Source organism: Scomber scombrus, chromosome 13 (genome assembly GCF_963691925.1).
Source record: "Scomber scombrus chromosome 13, fScoSco1.1, whole genome shotgun sequence".
Lineage (NCBI taxonomy): Eukaryota > Metazoa > Chordata > Actinopteri > Scombriformes > Scombridae > Scomber > Scomber scombrus.
The window spans coordinates 21,229,041-21,253,032 of NC_084982.1; the positions used below are offsets into that span (position 1 = coordinate 21,229,041).

Consider the following 23,992-nt stretch of genomic DNA (forward strand, 5'->3'; position numbering starts at 1 on the left):
GCAAGTAAAACAGATACTACAGTGTTTTTCAGGCTGATGACATTGTGTGAGGACTGACATTTGTTTTTCCCATCAGATACCATTCTTGTTTCCGATTTTGAGATACTACATATATAGTACTTTTCAAATATCTTACTGGATGCCTGAAGCTTTATTGACTTTAGTATGAAACGCAAGTCTACATTTGAATTGATTTCTTGGCATCTGCTGCTGCTACTGCTGCCTGGAATACCTTAGGCAGTGTTGAGGAGACATACTGTATCTTTATCAGACAACTGTCTCCTATATTTCCCTCAAATGTGTGAGGTCTCACTGACAGCGCATGACTAGTAGGAATTTAACATTCATTAAAAATGAAGCTATAACATCTATAAATAATGAAGGTTTCAAGTAAACAGTGAGCCTGGCTAAAAATGAAACACTGGCATTCATAAATAATGGTGGCTTCAAGTGAACAGAGAGCTCAATATGAGACACTATGTGACAACTACTAAACTACTGACAAACAAAATCCAAATTAGCATCAATCTCTAAGGCGGCCACCACTGAGCTTCAGGTGTTCCAAAACCCACAGTAGCTTCACTGAAGCTAAGTGAGCTGCCAGAGCTGCACAGTGGAGTGCTTACAGAGAAGTAATGCCCGAGGAAGCTCAGACAACAGTATGGGAGAGAATATGTTTTGCTGCACAGCTTGATTATGATTGAATGAAGCCGAGCATGAACTTTAATTACTGCTTACACCCTGGCTGTTTGTGACTGCGTATTGAAGCAGCTTAGGACACACAAAGGGAGGCTGAGGCAATACAGCACAGTGCAGCATTTGGCAAACATCAATCACTGTAAAGGGCTGATTTAATACAAATAGTGATTAAAGGGGAATCTTAAAACCTTTACTCCCATCTTTTAAATATATGCTGGTTATTCATCCAGCTCAATTCCCCTGCTGAAAACCTATTTTACAGCCTAAAATGCTCTTTTCCTTTGCATAAAAAGGTTAAATACATCTTCAAAGAGCTTTAAAAACTCCAGGCCATCATGCCGCGCTATGTCTTTTTCCCACTTATGTACAGTATGTTTTCCAAGATTAATCCAGAACACACACAGCAACTTTTACAAACTGAGGCTGACAGATTGTATAATACCACTGAGACACGACTTGAGAATTACTGTGCAAAAGTACGTTCTTTGCACCACCCCTCTAAGCTGATGCCATCAGTGAGTGCATGTCTATTTCTTGGTCCAAAGAACACAGTATCAATAATTCAACTCCTAAAACTATCTCAGTTGAATAAAGTAATGCATGTGAATGAGACTAGCAAAATATTTGAAAAATCACAAAAATGATAAGAAGCTGCGGGTGGATGTTTTTTCTGAGAGTATCTCAGTACTCAAATAATTGACAGGTGGTGAACCAACAATCAAACATATTTTCAATTTTATTAAGCCAGTTGAGTAATACATGGGTCACTCCTTACCAAACTATGTTTTTTTTAATTGTGTTATTGGATTCAAATCATTGTCTGAGGTTCCTCAGTTTATACCTTGTTGCACCATATCCACAGAAAATTATCGTTGGCCAGCTTAACATTAGGCACAGCATTGCTTTGAGGTAAATACTAATACCAACATGCTAGCATGCTAACCATGACAACCATTTAGCATGTTAGCATATGAATGTTATGCAGATATTTGGTCACAAACCAACATATTGGACAAACCGAGACTTGTATATAATGATGGCAAAACAGGAAATGTTAAGGTATAGCCAAAGCTGTTATAAATCATTCTGAAGGGGACATCAATCTGCATACCAAGTTTCATGGTGATCCATCTATTAATTGAACAAGACATTTCAGTCAAAACCACAAATGCTAACTTCATGGTGACACTAGAGGAAAGTCTAGGAGATCACCAAAATCATGGGGATACATTGTCTGGAAAGCATGAATATCCATACATCTTTTTGCCAATCCAGTTGAAGTTGAAATATTTCACAGGATAAGTGGCAATTTTGACATGCTGGCAGTGCTACATGAAAGTCAGGAGATTACCATCATTCTATGGGGACAATAAATATCTGCACCAAATTTCATCACAATCCATCTAATATTTGAGATATTTCAGTCTGGAGTCTAGTAGACTGAAAAACAATCATTGCCACCCCTAGAGCCACACCGCTAGCTGGCTAAAAACTCTATTTCATCCTTATTTTTCACATATCAGGGCAAACCATTGTGAGTTATGGCTTTCATACAGTACATCACTACACATGAAAAAAAATATACTTATCAAATTACATTAACTGATCCTGTGTAAGTGTTGCTCAGCACATATTTTTTTTTTTCTGTCTATTAATTTGAGGTAAAACCTGATTACCCTAAACCCACTAAGTTTCTGCACAAATATTGAAATGTTTCTGGCACAGTCTGCTACATAAATTATACATTTTCTGAGTTTCAAGAGCAGAATGGAAAGTGAATTTTGAAATGTAATGGAACTTCACAGCACTGTCACCCCTCACAGATATGCATAGGTCAATAAAAAACATCTTACTCATTAAGGCTTGAAATATGCCTTGAGTAGGTGTTACTAACAGTGAAGAGTAAACAACTAGTGATTGTCCTATATGCCCTTATTAGTGTTTGATTCATGTAACAATCTGGACTTCTTAAAATATTGTTCAAATAGAACAGCACAAATAGCATTAGCAGTCAAATCCACACTGACACTTGAATGACATGGTAAACAGCTGAGTGAAACTTACTGCATGACATTTCATCAGACATATCTCCACAGTCATTCTCCCGGTCACAGCTCCAGGCTTGAGGTATACATCGTCCAGTCTGGCAGGAGAACTGGTCAGCCTGACAGGGCTGGGCTGAAAGAGAATAAGGAAGCCACTTAATTCAATCACACGCGCATAAGTCAATGCAGGATGTACACAACAACTCTAATGATCACTACATCACCAGGATGTCAATGTCTGCCCAGTGAAAACTCTTTATCGCTCAATCACCATGGTACAGCACAGAAGGTCTGAAGGCCATGAGAAACGTGCTACTGCTTGACGGGCTGTCAGTTACATGCTGCACAGCAATGCTGGGCACACACGGACAGCACACAAGTGATATCTTGCTGATGTGGGATATACATGTCAATCAGATGATGAGGGATAATTAATCATCCGCTGGCTAATGCTTATTGATTGATCTTCTAAGGATAAAAAGCTCCAGAGAGGCCCTAATGAATACATGTGAAGCAAAGTGATAAATGTTTCTGACACACCAACCCAGTGTCACATCAAACAACGCAGAACATATTAGTATTACAATAGCTCTAAAATGCTGAGATGCCAATGTTATTTTGACCTATGCTTTTCTGTGGACCTGTGTCCACATCAGGTGATGTGACAAGTATCCGCCTGTAAAACTGAAAAATGGCTGACATTCCTTTTATCCTCAGTAAAAAAAAAAAAAAAAAATCAAGATAGTTTCGTAATTTAAATGCATTTTTATAACATTTCTAGTGAGAAATGTGCATTTTACTTTCATCATCTTAATTTAATGATGTTTAGTTTGTCAGTTATTAAAAAATAAAATGCACATTACATAATACAAAATGTTATCAAACTGCATTTTGATGCTGAAACTATCTTAACATATTGCATTTTCCATTGAGAATAAAATGAATGTCAAGCTTTTTTCTTTCTTTTCTTTTTTTTTGCAGACAGAAACTTGTCAGTCATGTGACATGGATACAGGCCAATAGAAAAGAGTAAGCCAAAAAAGAAAAAGAAAACTAAAAACATAGGACAATTTTGAATCTGTCATTGTGAATCTAACACTTGTTGTACTGTGGACCAATGTCACGATTACACATGTAAGACTGGATTGATACTTTGATACTGGAGAGTACACTCTCCTAATAAGATTGCACTATACTGAAGCTACTGAGAGCTGAAAACTGTAGCTGTGCTAATTGTCTTGACAACTCCCAGCATGACTGTTGAACACACTGATGAATACAGTTAATGTGAGGTGAGAAAAATTAGATCACAAGATGTTATGTATGTATATTATGTATGCCTCACTGAACTGTACTTTTAATTATTAAGTTCCATTAACTTTATGAAAAAGTGTTATTGAAATTACAGAATATCATCTTCTACACTGAGGTGACATGATTGTAAAATGACCAGCCTGAAGCCACACTGCACCTAAGACAGACATACAGAAGTGGTACAGTACATACCTGAGCATGTGAGGTTAGCCTCATCCTCATTGTTACCACAGTCATTTGTTCCATCACAAAGCCATCGTTTGGGTATGCAGCGATTGTTGCTGCATTTGAACTGATCAAATGGACACGTGTGATTGTCTGCAAAGTTCAAACAACAACAACAATCATAAAGTGACTTTGCAGCTACTGGAATAATAAATAAAATAAATAAAAATAAAATTAAAAATAATATATTTTTTAAATCAAACGTATCATACAGAGCCTTAATCTAAACCTTTAAGTACACAGCTCATCTAATCTTGCACTGGTGGACCAACAAGCCACATCAGGAGCCATAAAAAGGAATGATGTTTTACTCATGTTTCTCCTTGCTGGTTTGTCCTTAAATAGAGTAATGGATTCTCCATAACAATTTTACAGTGGTCTTAAGTATATTTGATATGCTTTTAGTGCTTTGATTTTTTTTTTTATACAAAGCTACTTTTATATCATATACTTCAATGGAAGTACTGTAGGAGCCAAGCTCCTTTTTTCCAGTCATGTCATTTAACTTTAATTACACATTGACCATTCAAATTCATTAAGCCTCATTACTCATAAATCATACTAAGTGAATATGAGAAAATGTCTGTGCAGTTCTAGGATATTGTGACATTATGTGCTTGATAAATTACCTTCCATTTTGAAGCAATATAATTCCAAAAATACTTAGGAGAGTGGTGGCTGTGTTTGTACACTGAAACCAGTGTTATTGTAATCATCTTATTATCTTATCACAATCATTTCATCAAAGCAGATAACTGATTTTTTAACATTAGCATACAATTGGATTATGGTACTTAACTTCCTGAAAAAAAGTTAACCAGCATCTAGCTGTCTAACATGGTGTTTGTCCAACTGATTTGTTAAAGAGCAAAACCACTTCAACAAGCGCAGAAGGGGAAACAGCAATGTGGAGGAGGAACATTTTTCATCCTTACTTCAGCACTGACATTTAGGAACATAGAAGGTGCCTGCAAGTGAGAATCAGCTTTATAAAGCTTGTGTCTTTTTAGCTTGGTGTATGGTTGTGCATGCAAAAGTAAGTGTATACTATCTATACAGTGTTGTTCTGCATTTGTATGCAATGTGTGGGCCAGCAGACACATTTTAAGATCCTTACAGCAGCTGTGGCTCTCTTCATCACTGCCATCCAGACAGTCGTCATCTCCGTCACACTTCCACAAGGCCCGTATGCAGCGTTGATTATGGCACTGGAACTCATCATTTTTACATCGCAGCGGCTCTAAACCACCGTTGGAGACTTCTGGGAGAAACAGTGGTGAAACAAAATTAACCAGAGACCGTCTATGAAGTATGTGTTTAGGGTAAATTATTGGCACAGCAATAATAGCACAAAAAACATGTTAATTATGTGCCATGACCCTATCCTTAACAACTGGGATTTGGCTTATATTTCAGGAAACCTAGTGGGAGGATTTCCCATCTGTATTTATTTGTTTATCAACGGATTTGCATGTGAATAGATAAGGTTATTATTTGATATTTTTCCCATAGGATGAAGCCAGGATTACAGTATACTGAATAAAGATGATCTTAGGCCTCTTGCTCTGTCTGATTCATTATGTCCTCCTACCTGTACAGGTGACATTGTTCTTCTCCAGAACCTGGTTGTCAGCGCAGGCACACACTCTGCCTCCTGGGATGGCAAGGCAGAGGGTACTGCAGCCCCCATAATTCAAACTGCATGCGTTGTCACCTGGAGAAATAGATCCGAAATAAGGTGTCTTGCTCATTCAAAGCTACATTTTCTAAAGCCCACCTTAAGTGCCATGCATTTCTTTTGCTGTTTTGTCCATTTTTCTTCTGCACAATAAGCAGCAGAGGATCAAGGGGTCACTTTGAATGCATGCTGGAAAAATAAATAATCGTATCGATACAAAATTAATTTCCTATCTTGTAGAGCCATGCAATCTATAACCACATGTCAAATTAATTATTGGCAAAGCTGTTGGTGAGACACATTTGAAATTTTTATCCTTCTTAGAGTAATAATTTCTCTTTCTCAACAAAGCCGACATTCTCAGAGGGGAAAAAAACTGTCACATATAAAGTTAAGGCATAAGACACCTCTGTCACTTTCATTTAACACAGAGCCCAAAGGCAGTGTCTGAGCCAATGAGATAAAGCTTTTGGTTTTGTAAGAACCAATCAGTAATACTCAAAGGACTGGACAGCCAATTAATCTATTCAGTGACATGAACAATGGAGAAATGTCCACCAAATACTCTCTGCATGGTGTGAGCCATTCATCTGCATCACATACTAAACTTGGCATGGAACTTGCCTACTCAAAATCCACAGCAATAAAAGTTGTGCATGAAAAACTGTGTCTTGGCAATAAAACAAACTCATGACATCATTTTAAAAACACATCACTAGACTGTGTAAAATTATCCTTCTCTATATTTAAATCACTAGCATCAACCTTCCCTGATTATGGAGTTGGTGTCTGAGCACTACAATCTTTAGCAGACATGGGATGTCTTTTCATTGATATGTTGATGATACCCAGCTGTACATCAAAACTGCCCCCAAGCCGTTTTGGTGGCCATGTCACACCTTAGGTTTGACTTTCAGCTGACGTTTGATGACCTTATAGGACATTTATGCAAAACTTCTGTCCACCATCTCAAATGCATCTCTAAACTCTGCCCCTCTCTAACCCTGTCAGATGCAGACAAACTTGTCCATGCCTCTATCTCCTTAAGACTGGACTACTGCAATACACTCTTTACAGGGATCTCTGGCAGAAGCATCCAAAAGCTCCAGTACATTCAGAACAGTGCTGCCAGGATCCTGATGAGAGTGCAAAAACACAAAAAAATAACACCAATTCTGTTTTCATTGCACTGGCTCCCTGTCCCCCTCAGGATTGACTACAAAGTCCTGCTACTTACATAGAAATCCATCAACAGATCTCCCTACCTACAGGAACTGATCATACCACAAACCTCCACCTGCACCCTCAGATCTGCCAGCTGCTTGCTCCTCGGGGCCCCCAGTACCAAACTCCACACCATGGGGGATTGAGCCTTCTGCTCTGCTGCACCACACTTTTCTTCCTAACCATCTGAGGGCAGCACAGACCCTAGCCTTTTTTTTTTTTTCATGAAATACCCCATTATATTCAGAAAGGCTTTTTCATAATACCTCTATTAATATATATTTTTTTAATATGTTGTGTGTTATATGTTATTAATACAGTAGCACTTTAAGTTTCACTAAGAATGAAAAGTACAGTACAAATTAAATGTATTATTATCATTATAATAATTATTATTTGTGTTATTATTGTGCCAGTTACAGCATAACAACGTGAAATGCCTGCTGGGTGGACAAATGCAGTATTCTGCGGTCAGCCATTTCCATTACCTCTCATATATGTCCTTTTCAACTTTCTAACAGCATGAATCCATCATCATTTACTATAAAAGTGAGCAAACCCCTGCAAACCTTGACCACCCTATATAACTTCATAGAGTGGATCCCCAAGTGATTTCAAAGTCACTGTCACTGCTGTTCAGTGTGCTGGTTTATACCATGAAATTTGACACCAGTAGGCATGTATGCATATTCTCTAGTGTATATATCATATAAAGTGCTTTCCATTAAATAAATGTGTCTAGGGAATACAAATGTCTGGATATACAGCTCAGAATGATTCTAAAGGCGGTACAAAACAGCCACTCTCTCTGTTAGGGAAGCTACGGTTCAGTGGCGCTGGCTGAGGAGTAAATGAAGGGAAAGCAGCCAACCTTGCTGAATCTGTGCGTCAAAGACTCGCAGGCCAAATAGTGGTGGTCTCTCGCTCCGCAGCAGAGTGACATCGCCAGTGTTCAAGTCCAGCTGGAAGACCGAGGCATTCATGTACTCCGTCCAAAAGATGAAATTATGATAATGAGAGATACCGAATGGATGGTTCAGCTCTTTCCCACTGTACACCACCTGCAATATGAAGCCAACATACAGTGTAATCACAAAATTTGGATGGTAATCACACCGATATGATAATCACACCAGTTCCAGATGGCAATTAAAAATGTGGGGCACAACTACACAAACTTCAACCATCCACTTAAAGAGTTAAAAAATACAACTCAGAAGAATGATCTTATGCAATACAAAGAGTGTCATTAATCTATCAACATGTCCTTGCAGAAAAGGATAGTCTATACAGGAGAAACATCACAAGAACTCAGACAAAGAATAGCACAACATAAAAGTACCATGAGATGCAAATAAAGAGGTCTATCCAATCGCAGCACATTTTATGGAAATGAATCACCCAATACATATTTGGGAATTGTGAGGGTATGTTTATCAAAGAGGGGGAGATATTTGGAGAAATTGCATTCTGGATTTTTAGGCTTTAGGCATATGATGTAATACATAGTTTTGTTTGCCTGAACTGAGAAATGGATATTCTTTTTTCTTCTTTTTTTTACTCATTGATAGCTTGGGATGAAAGAATATGAAGTATATTTTCTTGATAATATTATGGAAATATATGTTCTGGATGTATGGTCATTAATATTTCTTATTGTTGTATACATGTTGTATCTGGTCATTTTAAAGAAGGGATTGATTATGATGTTTTGTATGTGTTGTATTTACAGTCATTTTCAATGAATTACAACACACTAAATAAGTCAATTGCATAAAAGCAAGACAGACACCACCCCGGTGATCACAGGATAGCCATTAACATTTGTTGAATAAAGCATAGTGTATTGGAGAAGAGCTGTGTGATGTGTTTTAATTCTGATGGATATGATCTGAAGTTAACAGTGGTCTGCACCTCCCTCTGCGTGCATTGTCAAAGCCAAAAAGATGAGCTATAGAAAGATGCTACCAGCAACAAAAAATCTCAAACAGGGTTCTAACTGTTTGAATATGTGCTTGGAAATTATTTTATCACAGTATAAGATGAATGTGATTCAGTTTTCTTTGCGCAAATGTATGCGCACAGCACTGTACGCTTATAATAATGTTTGGTAGGATCCTTGGCATTGATTAAATAGCATTTGCAAATAATGAATTAGTTTAATATGCATGTACAACCAGAGTCGACAGAAGCGGTTGGGTATGAAGGGATGTCTTGTTGGCTGATATGGGAAGAGGAGCACTTTTCATTCATATCGCTGCTTTGTAGACTAACATTTGTAGACTAAGACTAAAATTGCATCATTCGTAAAATAAAGAAATCATATTCAGACCATGAAATTATTAAATAATAGTGATTTTACACAAAAAATTGATTTTATTTTTTAAATTTATAAACCACTCATTTTATATCAAATTAACATGACAACAATGCAGAATTATTCTGCAGCAGCGTCTTTTGCTCAGCTTATTATTTTCAGTATGTATAAATTGGATGAGGAAAGAATGATGATATATTAATTGTTGTGTTCATGTATCTTATCACTTTTTCTCTTATCTTTGTTTTGTTTGCATGAACATCTGTTCAAGAAATTATTGTGAATTTATTTTGTAAATGATCGGAAACATAGAACTTACCTAACCTAACCTATAAGTTGGACATGATTTTTACACAGCATGTGATCAAGTCAAGAAGTGCATGAAATAAAAAGAAAAGAAAAAGAAACAGCCAGGAATGATCACAGCACACCTTCAAGCTGACTAAATCAGTCCTAACATTATTTGCACAGTTCCTGTTTATCATAGTTCCTACATATCATAGTTACTCTGCATGATCTCTACATATTGAACTTACCATTCTTCCGGTCCCATTGAGGTGAATTTTCTCGATGTGATCATAGTAGGCATCACACCAGTACATGGTGCTGCTTCCATGGTCCAAAGTAAGGCCATTGGGCCACAACATGTTGGAGGTGACAAAAATGCGGCGGTTGGAACCGTCCATCCAGGCTTTCTCTATCCGCCCAATGCTGTCATTGACCTCATCCTCTTCCCAGTCTGTCCAGTACATCCAGCTATCATATATACAGAACCACACATACAGGCACACAAACATAGCAATTATTGCACCTTTGAGGCACTGCTTTAGATCAGACTTGATACAAAAAGAACACACAACAGTAGATATAAGGCAATCTGCAGTCTATCCCCCATTTATCCCAACCTTTACTTCTCAAGACACTGATGTTAAATGGTTGTGCGTGTTGCTTTGATTTCTTATCAATCAATATGTGTGACAGTATGTTTCTGCCGGCTTTTCTCAAAATGATCTATTCCATCTTGCAGTGATATGTGTCTACAGGGTTCTGTTCTGTGCACCCATGGGAAGGCATGACTGTGCTCCCTGCTGAATCTTTCCCCTGCTGCTTTGATTTATAAAGAGAACATTATAAAGTACAAAACCTGTACTGCCAAATACAACCGTATAACCAGAAGCTCAGAAGACTGATTTTAACATCACAACAAAAGAGATCCAGACAGAAATGGAAACAAACTGGAATCATAATTTTATGTTTGTAAAACCAAATAATCAAACCCCCATGGCAGTCAAAACTATGTGCAACACAGCCTGGGAAATTATTCAGACTGATCAAGTTAAAATGCCGCTTGACTGTACATCAGCGCAAAGTAAGAAGTCTTTTATTCCACACCAAAAAATAAGAAAAAGTGTGTCTTGTGTATACCGAGACTGCAACTCTCAGTGGGCCTATGGTATTTGAAACGTGATTGGGTCAACAATTTGACGTGATCTGTTCTCTAGTAACAATGCCCATGGGATTTGCTCTCTTTGAGTGTTGCTGACTGAGCCATGTGGCCCCTGTTTCTCATCAATGATATATGGCTGGCTAAGGGAAGATGAAACAGCATCGGATATGGAGGTGAATGAGGACTCCCTCTGTCTCGAAGTCATCTTTACGACTCCATGAATTATTCAGTGGTTCTCACCGCACAAACACACACACGCCTACAAACACACAGACATACTCAGATACCATATCAGATAGGTATATGGACAATATACTGCTGCATTGTACAAAAAAAAAAGAAAATTTGATTTTTAATTAATGCAAGCCGATCATCATCTCCAGAGCATACCTAGTGTACAATGTGGTTTAAACTTCCAGTTGGAAAAATAGAATGGGGACAGACCATAGCTTTTGCAAGTTGCTACAGAGCTGTCCATACACACTCATCCAGGGATCCAAAGTTGACTAAAGCTGAGTAAAGCATCACTCAAGTCAAACTTGTGTCTAGATATTTTATGTAAATACATGTATGAGATGAGACTGAGCTGACTCTAGCTGTCTTTGACTGGACTGGAATGGACTGGAGTTGCAAAACAGAGCTGAAAATAAGGTTCCAAGAATGCATTCAAGACATAGATAGAGATCAAAGGACTAGTGGGTTCAGGCTCAGTGCTCCTTTAGAAGCCAAAAAGTAGCTTTTCTAATCATTTGTGCTGTCACTGGGAGGTCCAAGTAAAAGTTATTAATCATTACATAAAAAAGGGACTGATATTCTCTCTCCTGAATGCTGCATATGTCAGGGCGAAACATAAATAGTCTAGATGAATAGAACATATTAGTTTTAAAAATTTCAAGCTGAGTTCCTACCATAGTTAAATTATTTTCTGTTCTTTTCACAAGGCTCACGCACATATTTGATGTTTTAAAATCTGTGTGCTGACTTGCGTGCTGTCATTCTCCTTCAATATCCAATCTGCACCACTGTGACATGTATTACTTGTATCTGAATGTCTAAATCCATGTCATTGTTAGCATGAAGAGAAAGATGTGAGTGGAAAGAAAAATATCAATTGCAATTCGGCTTTTGTAATTACAGTCCTACAATACAGTTTTTGCACTGAAAACGTCCATATTTTTAGAAAACTGAGTACGTATTTGATTAAATATTTAAGTACATTAATATTTATACTTATGATATTTACTAAATCATTTAACAATATATATTTCTAGCACAACAAACTGAATGAGAACTTGGAGGATCTATCCACATTTGCATAGCATTTATTCTGTTAACCTGTGTCTTTTTCATATGGTGGTAGTGAATATTAGGCCTGCAATGTTAATTGAAATCAGAAGGGCTGTTAAAGTCAATAAAAGCCAAGTATGAATAAGTTTTGGTTTAGTTTTTGCTGTATGTGTTTGTAGAAGTGAAACAGCTGTGTATGGCAAAATGTTCAGAACAACCCTCTTGAGGCTTGGAAACTAATCTCTGACTGCTATGGATTTGGTATGTGTTAATACGATTTAAGCCTTAAAGAGTTAATCCCCAAGATCCTTAAGACACTCATTGAAATGGAGGTTTGCAGCATCTTCTCTGTATGTTAATTATCAGCTCTGCTGGTGGGGTCCGCCATAAATAAATTCACACAGGAACACAAGGAAATTATATATTGAGGCTACGGAAGAACAACTAACACGTGGCTAATGAGCTTGTAGTGGTGGTTCATACTTGGGCAACATGACGAACCACCATTTTCTTTCTCAAAAATACAAACCTAATAAAACAGCTTAAGTTATATGAGTTTAATCATGATGGTTTACTTGAGAGTAATATACTCCACTCCCTCTCCAACATTTGTTGTGTTAATGTGATTAAATCCCTAAATTGGTGTCTGAGGACACACCGATAACTGTTCTCCAAGAATATCATGGAAAACCATGAGCTGCCTTGGAATATAGCTTACAGCGGTTTGATAATTTACATCCAGTGGTCTTTATTTGTTGAGTGAAAGTTTTACTGTATACAAACATTTTTTGTTTTTTCTTTTAGTTATGAATTCCCACAAATCCACATTGGTGAAGGTTTACAGAAAGGCAAGCAAAAACACACAAATGGACTGCACATGTGGCAACAGGTTGAATAACACACCACATCCACAACATTCAGTAAAATAACTGACTCATTATTCAAATGATCACTAAATGACTCAAACCAAACGTGATCCATGACATGACCTGCACCACTAATTAAATTAGCTAAGGGCTGGTTGCTTTGGCACTGTAGAGGCACACAATTGTTGGGGGAAGGGTGTAATGTGATGTAATGTGTATGTCCATACAATTGATTCTCTCACTGACAAAATACATTCTAAAAAAAATGATATTGAAAAGACCACAAAACTAGACCCTAATTATATTCCTTTTCTGTTTGTTTCTTTGTTCCTTTTTTATTTCAACCACCCATATCTATCTATTCATTGTTCTTAACTTAGATCCATGTATTTACCTTTTTTTTATACAGGTTAACCATTGAAGACTGATATTTTGTTTTGGTTTTCTTGTTCTTTTTCTGACCTGTTAAGAGGGTCGACAACAATGGCTCGGGGGTGTGACATGTTCCCTTCCAACAGAGTTTTCCTGGTCTGGGAGGCTATCTCCAACCTGGCAACGCTGATAGTCTTCCTGTAGCCATCGTTGGTCCAATACAAATTATTCCCAATCCAGTCCACTGAGATTCCTTCAACATTGTCAAGTTCTACAACAGAATCAGCAGCATAGAATTCAACAGAATCACCAAATCCAAATATTGTCTGCAGTTTTTCTAGGTTTTGACAAATAATCTTAATGCTTTAACTACAACGTTGATTGGTTCAACAAACATATGTACAACATAACTGTATTTAATGTGTGTAAAATAAGATTTATATCCAGAACATCCTGATTATATTGTAAATGTGTAAAAAACAAAAAAAAATAACCAGGGAGCCACTGAGATAAATTAATGCAAATGCAACAGGGAATTAATATGAATACAGTTTCCAAATATGCAAAATTTAGCTTTGCTGTGTTTTATATTTTACTCACTCAAGCAATAGTGGCGTTTGGTAAGAGGTTGTATTGTCATTATGTGACATCAAATTGATTTAATGAACTGCAAAGTGTCTAATTATCGGCAAAACTTGCTTTGTATAAAAATAAACACGTGAAAACTCTCTACACACTAATAGAACACATTAACATGTTTTTCTTTTTCTTTTTTTTTTATCTTGAGATGAGGTACAATTAGTGTGTAGTGCATTTAAGCATACCTTTTCAGTGTTTTGAGTAGAGTATGAGTGTGTGAAATGGCTTTAACCTTTAGCCATTAGGTTAAAGTCATTAATGTCACGAACAGAGTCGCTAATATAAGACATTGTGTACAGTCAGCTTAACTTATTCTAGGGAATTTTTGCAGTTAGTATATAAAAATCATTTTGACTCACCATCTTTGAGTATCGTTTCTCGACTGTTCCCATCTATTTTTTGCCGCCCTATGAGGAAACTGGTGGTGTCAGCAAAGTAGATGTGTCCTAATTCTGCATGGTAGTCAATAGCTCGAGGGTTGACCAGGTCCTCAATTGGCACCATGTGCTCATCGCTGGACTTGATGTTCATGTCCAGGCCTCGGATGACCCCCGGACGCCCCTTACCGTAGAACAGGAAAAGATCGTTTTTGGGCTCTACAAGGCAAGAAAGGACAGACCCATTTTACTGTTATTGTCAATTAATTGGTCTAATTCATCAATGCTGATCCCAGCATTAAACCCTCTTACCGGCCACATTGTTCTTATATGTGAGCCAGAGCCAGGGCCATCCATTCACCTTAATGGAGCCAGTAATCAGTGCCAATGACCATACTCTCCTCCCTCAATCACACTTGTGCTCTACAAAGCTGCCTTGACAGTATAGGAGAAGGAAAATGCTTGAGCAAACATACAATGGCAATACTTACCTTGGATGTGAACACTTCCTCTGATCTAAAATAACATGGTGTCTGGATAGAAAGGCAAACAGAGAGGCCTAGAATGCTGAGGCAGCTCTTCGGCGGCCCGCCAGTCGCTTAGGGGGCTGTATGTTCTCAAACCCGTTGGGATCCTCCGGAGAGGCAAGAGGAGGAATGAAGGAGGGTTTCCAGTGAGAGAAGCAGACCTCTCCTCGCTCTCAGCCCCTACCCAAGAGACTGTGATGCTGGGGGTGAGGACCACACATGCCTCACTTCAATTTATCATTTTGTGAGGGAGAGACCAACTACCCAAGAGACAATTAAGCATTGCAAGAGACCCAGATATCAAATTCCAGTGTGACTGCTGTATGAAGAAGCACTACCATTTAGCACCGAATATCATTATATTTAGGGAGAGGGGAAAGCACGAGCAAGAGAGAGATAGCTGGTGTCATCAGAACATCTATACAGGGCGAATAAATCAAATCTGTCATGCCAAGCCTCCCGATGCTTTGTTACCCCGATCGAAATGTGGTGGGCCCTCCGATTGTGTCATCAATTTGATCTTCTCCTTTTATTGTCAACTACACAATGTCCAGCAATTGATCAGACAAGCCAACAAATGCAGACAAACTTAAAACCTCATTATGGCAATAATCAATCAGGCTTGCGACAGGTCGATAGCAGAACGTCACTTACAAATGGGTCTGTATCCACTAGCGCTCATCTTTTTCATTGTCAGTCTATGGCTGATGCATGTGTGGCACACCCTCAGCTCTAATATGACACATGACCTTTTCAGGCACAATCATCAATATCAAAAAGACCAGTGACGCAGAACAATCAAGGCCTCATGTTGTCCTTTTCAGGCATATCCCAGGATTGTTAAGAATAGGAAGAACTGCCTTTAGAATTTGATTTAAATGGTAGAAACAAGACTGCTTTAAAGGATAAGATATAAAATACACAAACTAACTTTTGCAGGTCTGTCCATCAGAGCCCAGACTGTAGCCAGTACGACAACGGCAGGTTCTAGACTTGTAGCTGCCACTCAGAAGACAAATATGGGAGCATCCACCAGGTTTTCCATATGAATCCGTCTCACATGCATGACTTCTGACTGTGGACAAAATCAGACATGACAAATGAATTATTATAAGCCAATTAACCATTAACATAGACTACAGTTTGAGAGTCACAAGATGGTTTAGAATCTGACACATACTTGCACATGTTAAGAAAATGTCCTTTACCTTTTGGCTGAGTGAGTTTGTGGTAAACACGGAGTCTTCTTGTATTCCCCAAATTGGCTAGTGTCCTGCTCTCTGCTGTGATGTTGAACCTGTGGATCTCCAGCAGCTCCACAGTGGAACTCCCTTTGGAAGGGTCAGAGTGGGTAGCATAGAGGTAGTCCTCAAACACAGCTAATGCATAAATGTATGACACCTGGAAAACAAGAAGATCCATGGTGCTTTTTTTTATCTTCCCTGAAGCCAAAAATAAGTAAAACCACAAGAGGGATAAAAGAAAACAATAACAACACAAATTAATGAGGACTTTTATCTCAAAACATGCAGCAAGCATGAGGGGGATGGGAGAGGGGGTTGGGGCTGTCTGCACATTTGGCAGCCCACAAAGGGTCAAAAGCTGGACGCCTAGGGGAGGCCACTGACCCTGACACCACAGCCTCCATGCTACATTTAGCAGGCTGACACCCACACAAAGCGACATGGCTGGATGAGCGGTGTTCACAGGAAGTACACCTAAGCTCACTGGGCCACACCTTAACATCAGGGGCACCAAGAAACATGCGTTAGAATAAATAAATAAATTACAAACAAACCACTCAACCATCTCTCGCTATGGAATTGGCCTCAGCACTCTACTTTCACAGGAGAACTTTCAAAGCAATCTCACACATACTGTATATACTGTATTTGCATCTTTACCTACAGGACATGTAATTCATGCTATTTGGTACTTGCTGGAGGGAATATGATGACAGAATCAACCAGACAGGATCAACCTCAGACAGGGGAAATAGAAGAGCAAGGGTGTGGTGATTAAGAGGTGGAAAAGGCTAGTTAAGCGTATATTATATTGTTGATTTTCCACAATGCAGTGATAAAGCGGTTGGAGACAATGTATAAAAGTAACATATTCTGCCTCTACACAATGGGATATTATTCTTAAGGGAGTAGTTAGACATTTAGGGGGAAATGCTTGCTCACGCTCTTACTCTCACATCTATATGAAGTGATAGGCGGTTAACTTAGTTTAGCATAAAGACTGGAAATAGGGGGAAACATCTACATGTGAAAAAAATATACCTATCCAATCAAGTGGAGGTATTATAGGGGTTTCTGTGTTGGACTAAGGCCTATTGCATGCTTTTCGCGGCAAGCTCTGCAAACATACACAAGCACCTGTAAATCTCTGAAATTACATAATTGCAGTTGGCCCACAGACAGGTGCTTGCCTTTTCAAATATGCAATTTCACAGTCAATGGCTGTGGCAACTGCAAAGCTCCCTGTGGATGATTATCTGTGGAGATTATTGATAAATTGCCAACTATTACATTTTTTTACTTTTTTTTGGATTATATTTTAGTCATCTGAATATTGTTGGGTTGTGGACGGTTGGAACAGAACAAGACATTTCAGGATGTCACCTTGGGTTGTGGGAAAAAGTGATCAACATGTTTCACCATTTTCTGACATTTTATGGACCAAAGAATGTATTGATTTATTGAGAAAATAACCAAAAGATTAATAAGAAATGAAAATAATCATTAGTTGCAGCCCTAATTGGCTCATTGGTCTTTGGTACCTGACCCAGGAACACCTAACCTCCCGTTTTAGTCTTCATGCTAAGCTAATGTCTCCTGGCTGTAACTTTATATTTAATTGGTAGACATGAGAGGAAATACATATTTTAATCAAATTCTTGAAAAAGCGTATTTCCGTCAATGTCGGAAGTTTCCTTTAAACAGGTTTCCTTTAAACAAGACACAGTAGTTACATTACTATTATAGTCAATCAGAATAACTCTCTTCTCTACTGAAATAGTATGGTAAATAACAAATAAATGGAAGGTATTTTGAGAGCAAAATATTTTGTTTTACAATAAGGAAAATTGGCCAAATTTTAGGAAACTGACATAGAACTTAAGTTAGCTTTGTTGTAAAATGACTATAATGAATATAACATAAAAATGTATAGTAATGGTGGGTTTAACTGTAAGCAAAGTAGCCCCATCTGACCACTGATACTGTTGCCGATGACACAAAAGATCCTATACAGTATATGGAAAAGATGCAGAAAGGAGCTGGTTGCCATGTAGATGCAATTTTGTAAAGACCCTCTGTCTACCAAGACCACAAGCTATTGAAAGAGGCAATCATATGCAAAGAACACCTGCAAATACAATAAGGGGCTTGAAATGTACATTATTCCCTCCTCATAAATGATGAATATGTAGTCCAAGTTGCTTGAAAAGGTCTTTTTAATGAATAGTCATAATCTGTGATGAAAGGCCTCAAAAGTACTACAGGAGAGAGACTATTGACATGCTCATTTGGAAGACAGCCCCACATGTGCCTCAATTCCTTCAATTGAATAAATCATCTATTCCCTATTCAGAAGACCTTTACTGTGAAAATGAGGAGTGAATTATAGCAACAAGCAGTGAATAAACCACCTGTCTTGCAGTGATAAAGCACTGTGCCCTAAATCAGAAAATTAACCAAGAAACTCCCTCTCATGCCTCAATTTGGTCTCTCTCAAAAGGAGAGGGATGACAAACTGGTTAGAGAAGCCAATTGTCTGTTCATATTCCCACTGATGTTTGTCCACAGTGGCTCCTTATGATGTGGAGCCCATGAAAGACAAAAAGCAGCACTTAAAGTGAAATGTGACACTCACTTGGCTCCCATGGATAATGGTGTGCCTGTTCCTGCCTTGGTAATCCACCACATCGATGTAATCCAGGTAGGCATCTGCCCAGTACACCAGCTTCTTGACCACGTCCAATGCCACAGCTGTGGGCTGCTCAATTTTATAATCCACCAGACGGGTCCGGTTAGTGCCGTCCATGTTGCAGCGCTCCACCTTGGCCATGTTTCCATAGTCAGTGAAGAACATCATTCTGCAAAGGATGGAGTATTTAAATGATTAAACGCTAGAAAGGCTGTAGTCTACATTGTTGGGGTCGAGAGTTTCAGTCTTTGCTCCAAATATTCTAAGATCTGTTCCCTCTACATACAATAAAAATATATACACAGACATACGTATGTATTTTTCTGTCTTGTTTGATGTGTAGGTGCATTTACCTATAGTAATTTGATAAATAAAAATAGTACTTTATTTATCACTAAACCCATCCCCCAAACAGTAACTTAGCAACTGCGACTAGACATAAAGCTTTGGACATCACATGTTGAAGTGTGTGCACGGGGGTTGTAGTGAGAGTGATACTCAGCATCTCAGGAGGGAGATGCTTTTTTATAGTCTTTCCAAAGCAAGCAACACAACAGCAAGAGTATAAGGTATAGAAATATTTTGTGTGTCTGTGTTTGGCTTATTGGTTTATAACCCACAGTTGGTACATTGTGTTATTTCCAAGAACAACAGAAAGCATATCATTAGTTAACTACATTATTTTGTGTGGTTATGGGAAGAGTTAAACAAAAGCCCTGTTAACATCCAATGTGTTGGAGCCAGGCGTGGAAGTGCCTGTAATATAATAATATAGAAATAATGTTTGTGGCTTGGTCCTGTTTTGATATGTGGCAGATCAGATTTTTGATCTAACACCAACAACTTCACTAACTATGATCAGGTGTTGGTGTTAGATTGGTGGTTATGTCAGCAAAGCTCTACCCACGGTCAGTCCCAACCATCCAACCACAATCATCCTTGTCTCTCTAGAGGAAATGAGAGAAGCTATAAAACAGCAACATAAAACTCCTGCATGCACATTTCTCTCAATTATAGCTACACACCTGCTGTGGACACACTGCAAATGTGAGAAAGAATGTCTTCTCAAAAACCCAGCATCATTTTTACTAACAATTAAAGCACCTATGCGTAGAGCAGTTTGGTGGTTTAAGCATCTCTCAAATCAATCTAATGTACATTTTTGTTTTTTAAAAAAGAGGGGGCTTCTCTATTGATCTACCCCAACAATTGCTGCAGTCATATCCTCAGTACCAACCATATGCTGTGCAGAAGAGCATGACATGGAATTAAATGTAAGCCAAAGGAGTAGAAGGTGAAGACAGGTAAGCATCTATCAGTTGAAAGAACTGGATGTTTTTCTCAGGGGTGGCTGACCAAACCAGAGCTGAACGAGAATGTAATTGTCTTACATTCATGAGGTGGTACAAACAGTCCAATGGTTTGCCCTTAATGTTGTTAAAGTAAGTTAACACTAAACCACTTATCCACTTTTCTGAATCACATTTTATTACACTGTCTATTGATCCTGGTCACATTTAATTGTGGTCATTGTGAAAGAAAGTATTTTCCTTTTCCAGACAAAATCCAGTAATTTAATAACCTCAATTTAATTCATTTAATTTTACCTAAATTAACTTGTTTCTTATTTGTGTGTGCATCTTGACCAGTGGCGGTCTTGGACATGAATGGTTTTGATTGGCGTAGCTGGAGAAGTTCTAGTGAGAATGTTCTATTGCAGTGGTTCTCAAAACAGGGGTCCACGTAACCCCACAGGTCATGGAGTGGGTTCCAAGGGGTCCCTAGCCAAAGGGGGAATAATTTATTTTCATTAAAATTTCATCCACAAGTAAAATGATGACAGAATGTATGACTATTTTGACCATGGGTTTCAAGCACTTTCTGTAATAAAACATAAAAGCAAAAGCCTTATCAGATGGGAGGGCTTGGGGCAAAATCTAATCAAATTGGGGTCTCTGGACTAATTTGTGTCAGTTTAGGGGTCCTTGATGTGAAAAGTTTGAGAACCACTTCTCTATAAACCCAAAAAACAAGAAGCATGGCTTTTTTGCTGTATGTGTTCAGTGAACAATTTTCTTAGGAATGAATGAAGGACCAACAATGAATGAGGTATCCTGTCCTCCTTAACACATCCAAGGTTAAGTCAAGGAACAGCAATGTCCCCTGTTTGAGTCTAGCCAGGAACCTTTGTCCTTTGTTGCATCTCACTTCACCTGCACCTCATTTCCAATTATTTATATGAAAAAAAGCATAATCATGTTTTAAAATTCCTTCTAAAACTTCACAGTGAGGTTCCATCTCTGATACATAGGAGTTCTGTAACCTGGAGGCAAATACAATAAAAACAGCTTTCCCAATTCTTTCGTGGTAATTTTGGAGGCATTAAGAAGGCATATTGCAGAGGACCTCATGGTATGTGAATAGACATTTAATGTGTGATGCACAGAGAAACCAAACCATTTAGTATCTTAAATAGTGTGAGAGGGCTTTAAAAATCAATTCCAAAAGACACAGGGAGTCAGTGTAAATCCAGGAAAACAAGTGTTAAACATACTTCAATTTGTTTCTTACAATAAGGACTGAAAAACATCATCGAACATCGGAAATGTTGATTAAATATAAGTAAAGATCCCTGTGGATTGTCAGCAGTGTTTTGCTCAGGTCTGCACATACAATAATTAACATGGCGGAATTTCTATGCAGCCCAGCTGTGGCTCCGTGAGGACAGAACTCCAACGGCCTCCAATGATAATGAGCTACAGCCAGAGAGCGGCGGAGAGCCGACTTAATCTGCACAAGTCAACTCAGGGGAGTAATGGGCTGCCCTTTGAACCCTAGACCAGGCTGTGCTGAAAAACTGTTGGCATCAGCAAGGAACCCAGCTCCCCAAACAGGTGCACTTCCACCGGCATACAAATGATAGCTTTCAGGGATTACGATGGTGCTGATGCATCTGCAGCTACAATGAGATCCATGTTGGATTCTGGAAATGAGCACCCCTGATAAAATAAATTGCATGGGACCAGTGAAAAATGATGTGTCTCAAAGTCAAACAGAAGACTGAGTCGACACTGTTTAAACTCAAAATCAATAAAATGCATGTACTCTAAGGTGGTTTTCTGTACTTCTTTTCTTTAAGTAGTGTCTTTCTGTACATTTTATACAGAGGTGGTAATAATTTCCTGAAGACATACTTCAGCTGGCTTTGTTCATATTTGCAGTTTCCAGACTAAAATGCAATGTTACAATGACACCTATGTGATATAACAGGGACAAGCTAATCCTGGGGTTTTCATCCATTGCGGCTGCCCAAACCAAAAATCTCCCCACACTGGGCTCCTCCTGCTGCGACAACCAAGGCGACAGTGCATCCACCGAGCATTCAGCCTCTATCACACACAACGATGCCCTCTTCTCTAGTCTGGCTCTGTCATCACCAGAGTGAAGCCGATCCTTTCAACTGATGTCCTGGCTGTAAATAATGAAATGTCTGGACTAAGCCCAAGTCCCAAGCCTGCCCCACTCCCTGCAACTCGGAGCTGTGGGTCTTGGTCAAGAGTAGCGAGGGTTGTGCTACATAGTCACTCCAACCGCTCCTATCTGACACTCTACAGCTGAGCAATAAATTCCAAACCCTGGACAGTGAGGATGGGCCACACTCTCTCCACTGTCTAGTGATAAATGATGCAGGCTAGACATCCGACCATATAATGCCATCTGAACCCATTAACATTATGGAAGCTGTCAAGACATTGCATCTGTTAGACCCTTAGACTTTCTTAGAGGGTAATTTAGAACACATTACAACAGAACTGCACCTCAAACTAAAGTGAAATCACATATCTAACCCTAACCCAAACCAGCTATATTGGTGTAATGACAGGTCACCATTACTAGATCTCTAGTTATTGGTAGTATTACTCGATGGAAATGGTTAATTGATGCACAGATTTGCAGAAATATCTCCTGATTTAGATCTTTTTGCTACTTTTAATGATCATCAAAGAGTTATTCTTGGTTCTATCACTTCTTGTCTGGATTATTGTAATGCCATGTTTACTTGCCTTGGTCAACATGATTGCACAGTTTCATGGTACCCAATACACAGCAGCTACACTTTTAACCAAATCACAAAAGCAAGATCATATCTCCCCTATTTTAGCTTCCCTTCACTGGCTGCCTGTCTGTTTCAGAATTGATTTTAAACTTCTAGTTTCAACTTTTAAGGCCCTGCATGGTATGGCACCAAACTACCTGGCTGAGCTCCTATATCATTACCCAGCAGCCCGTAGCTTGAGATCTCTGATAAGGCCTTGTTAGCTAATTCCCCAGTCAAGGCTGAAGACCAGCAGTGACAGGGCTTTTGCTTTCTTGGCTCCAACCCTTTTGGAATAGATTACCTGAAAAAACTTTCTAGAAAATTCACTGTTTGCTTTCAAAAAGTCTCTCAAGACTTTCTTCTACCATATGGCTTTTTCTTGATCATTTTATCAGTAACTTTTTTAACTGTTATATTTATTATTTTTATTTGCTGACTGTAATTTTGCATTTGATCATTTTACTGTTTCTTTCATTTTGTAATGGTAGATTGAACATGAACATTGTTCTTATGGTTAGGCTTATGTTTAAGCACTAAGAGCACTTGCTTAAGATTAGGGGAAAATTGAGGTATTGGGTTTTATATTGGATAAGTCAAAACTGACCTAAAGCACAGGGACATGCTTACTTTTCTAATATTTAACCATCTCTCCTCACTATTTTGTTTTTTTTGTTTATTTTGTTTGTTTTGTTTTGTATGTTGCAGTGGTGACATACTGTAGAAGAAAAACGGACACACTGGAAATTGTGCAACATTGGTTTTAAGATGTTCCTGTTTAGAGAGGCAAAATATAGAAGAAGGGAATTGAGATTTATACAAATAGCCAGTGTACCTGATCCCTGCAGATTAACCAACACAGCAGATGAAACAGCATATGAAAATCAATGTTTGGGAAATGACTGATGTTTGCATGCAATATGGAATAAACTCTGGATATTCATGT

At 38.5% G+C, this 23,992-nt stretch overlaps 1 protein-coding gene across 1 annotated transcript in view; it reads right to left on the reverse strand.

Moving 5' to 3' along the window:
- lrp1bb (low density lipoprotein receptor-related protein 1Bb) overlaps positions 1–23,992 on the reverse strand; it is a 194,308-nt gene that overhangs the window by 118,087 nt on the left and 52,229 nt on the right. The window contains exons 8-18 of the mRNA XM_062431318.1: positions 18,897–19,119; positions 16,226–16,418; positions 15,949–16,092; positions 14,473–14,709; positions 13,565–13,745; positions 10,039–10,258; positions 8,057–8,246; positions 5,875–5,997; positions 5,401–5,544; positions 4,251–4,376; positions 2,764–2,877 (exon numbers count right to left, since the gene is read on the reverse strand). Of these exons, the coding sequence (XP_062287302.1) occupies positions 2,764–2,877; positions 4,251–4,376; positions 5,401–5,544; positions 5,875–5,997; positions 8,057–8,246; positions 10,039–10,258; positions 13,565–13,745; positions 14,473–14,709; positions 15,949–16,092; positions 16,226–16,418; positions 18,897–19,119 (1,895 nt within the window). The remainder of the gene's footprint in view (positions 1–2,763; positions 2,878–4,250; positions 4,377–5,400; positions 5,545–5,874; positions 5,998–8,056; positions 8,247–10,038; positions 10,259–13,564; positions 13,746–14,472; positions 14,710–15,948; positions 16,093–16,225; positions 16,419–18,896; positions 19,120–23,992) is intronic.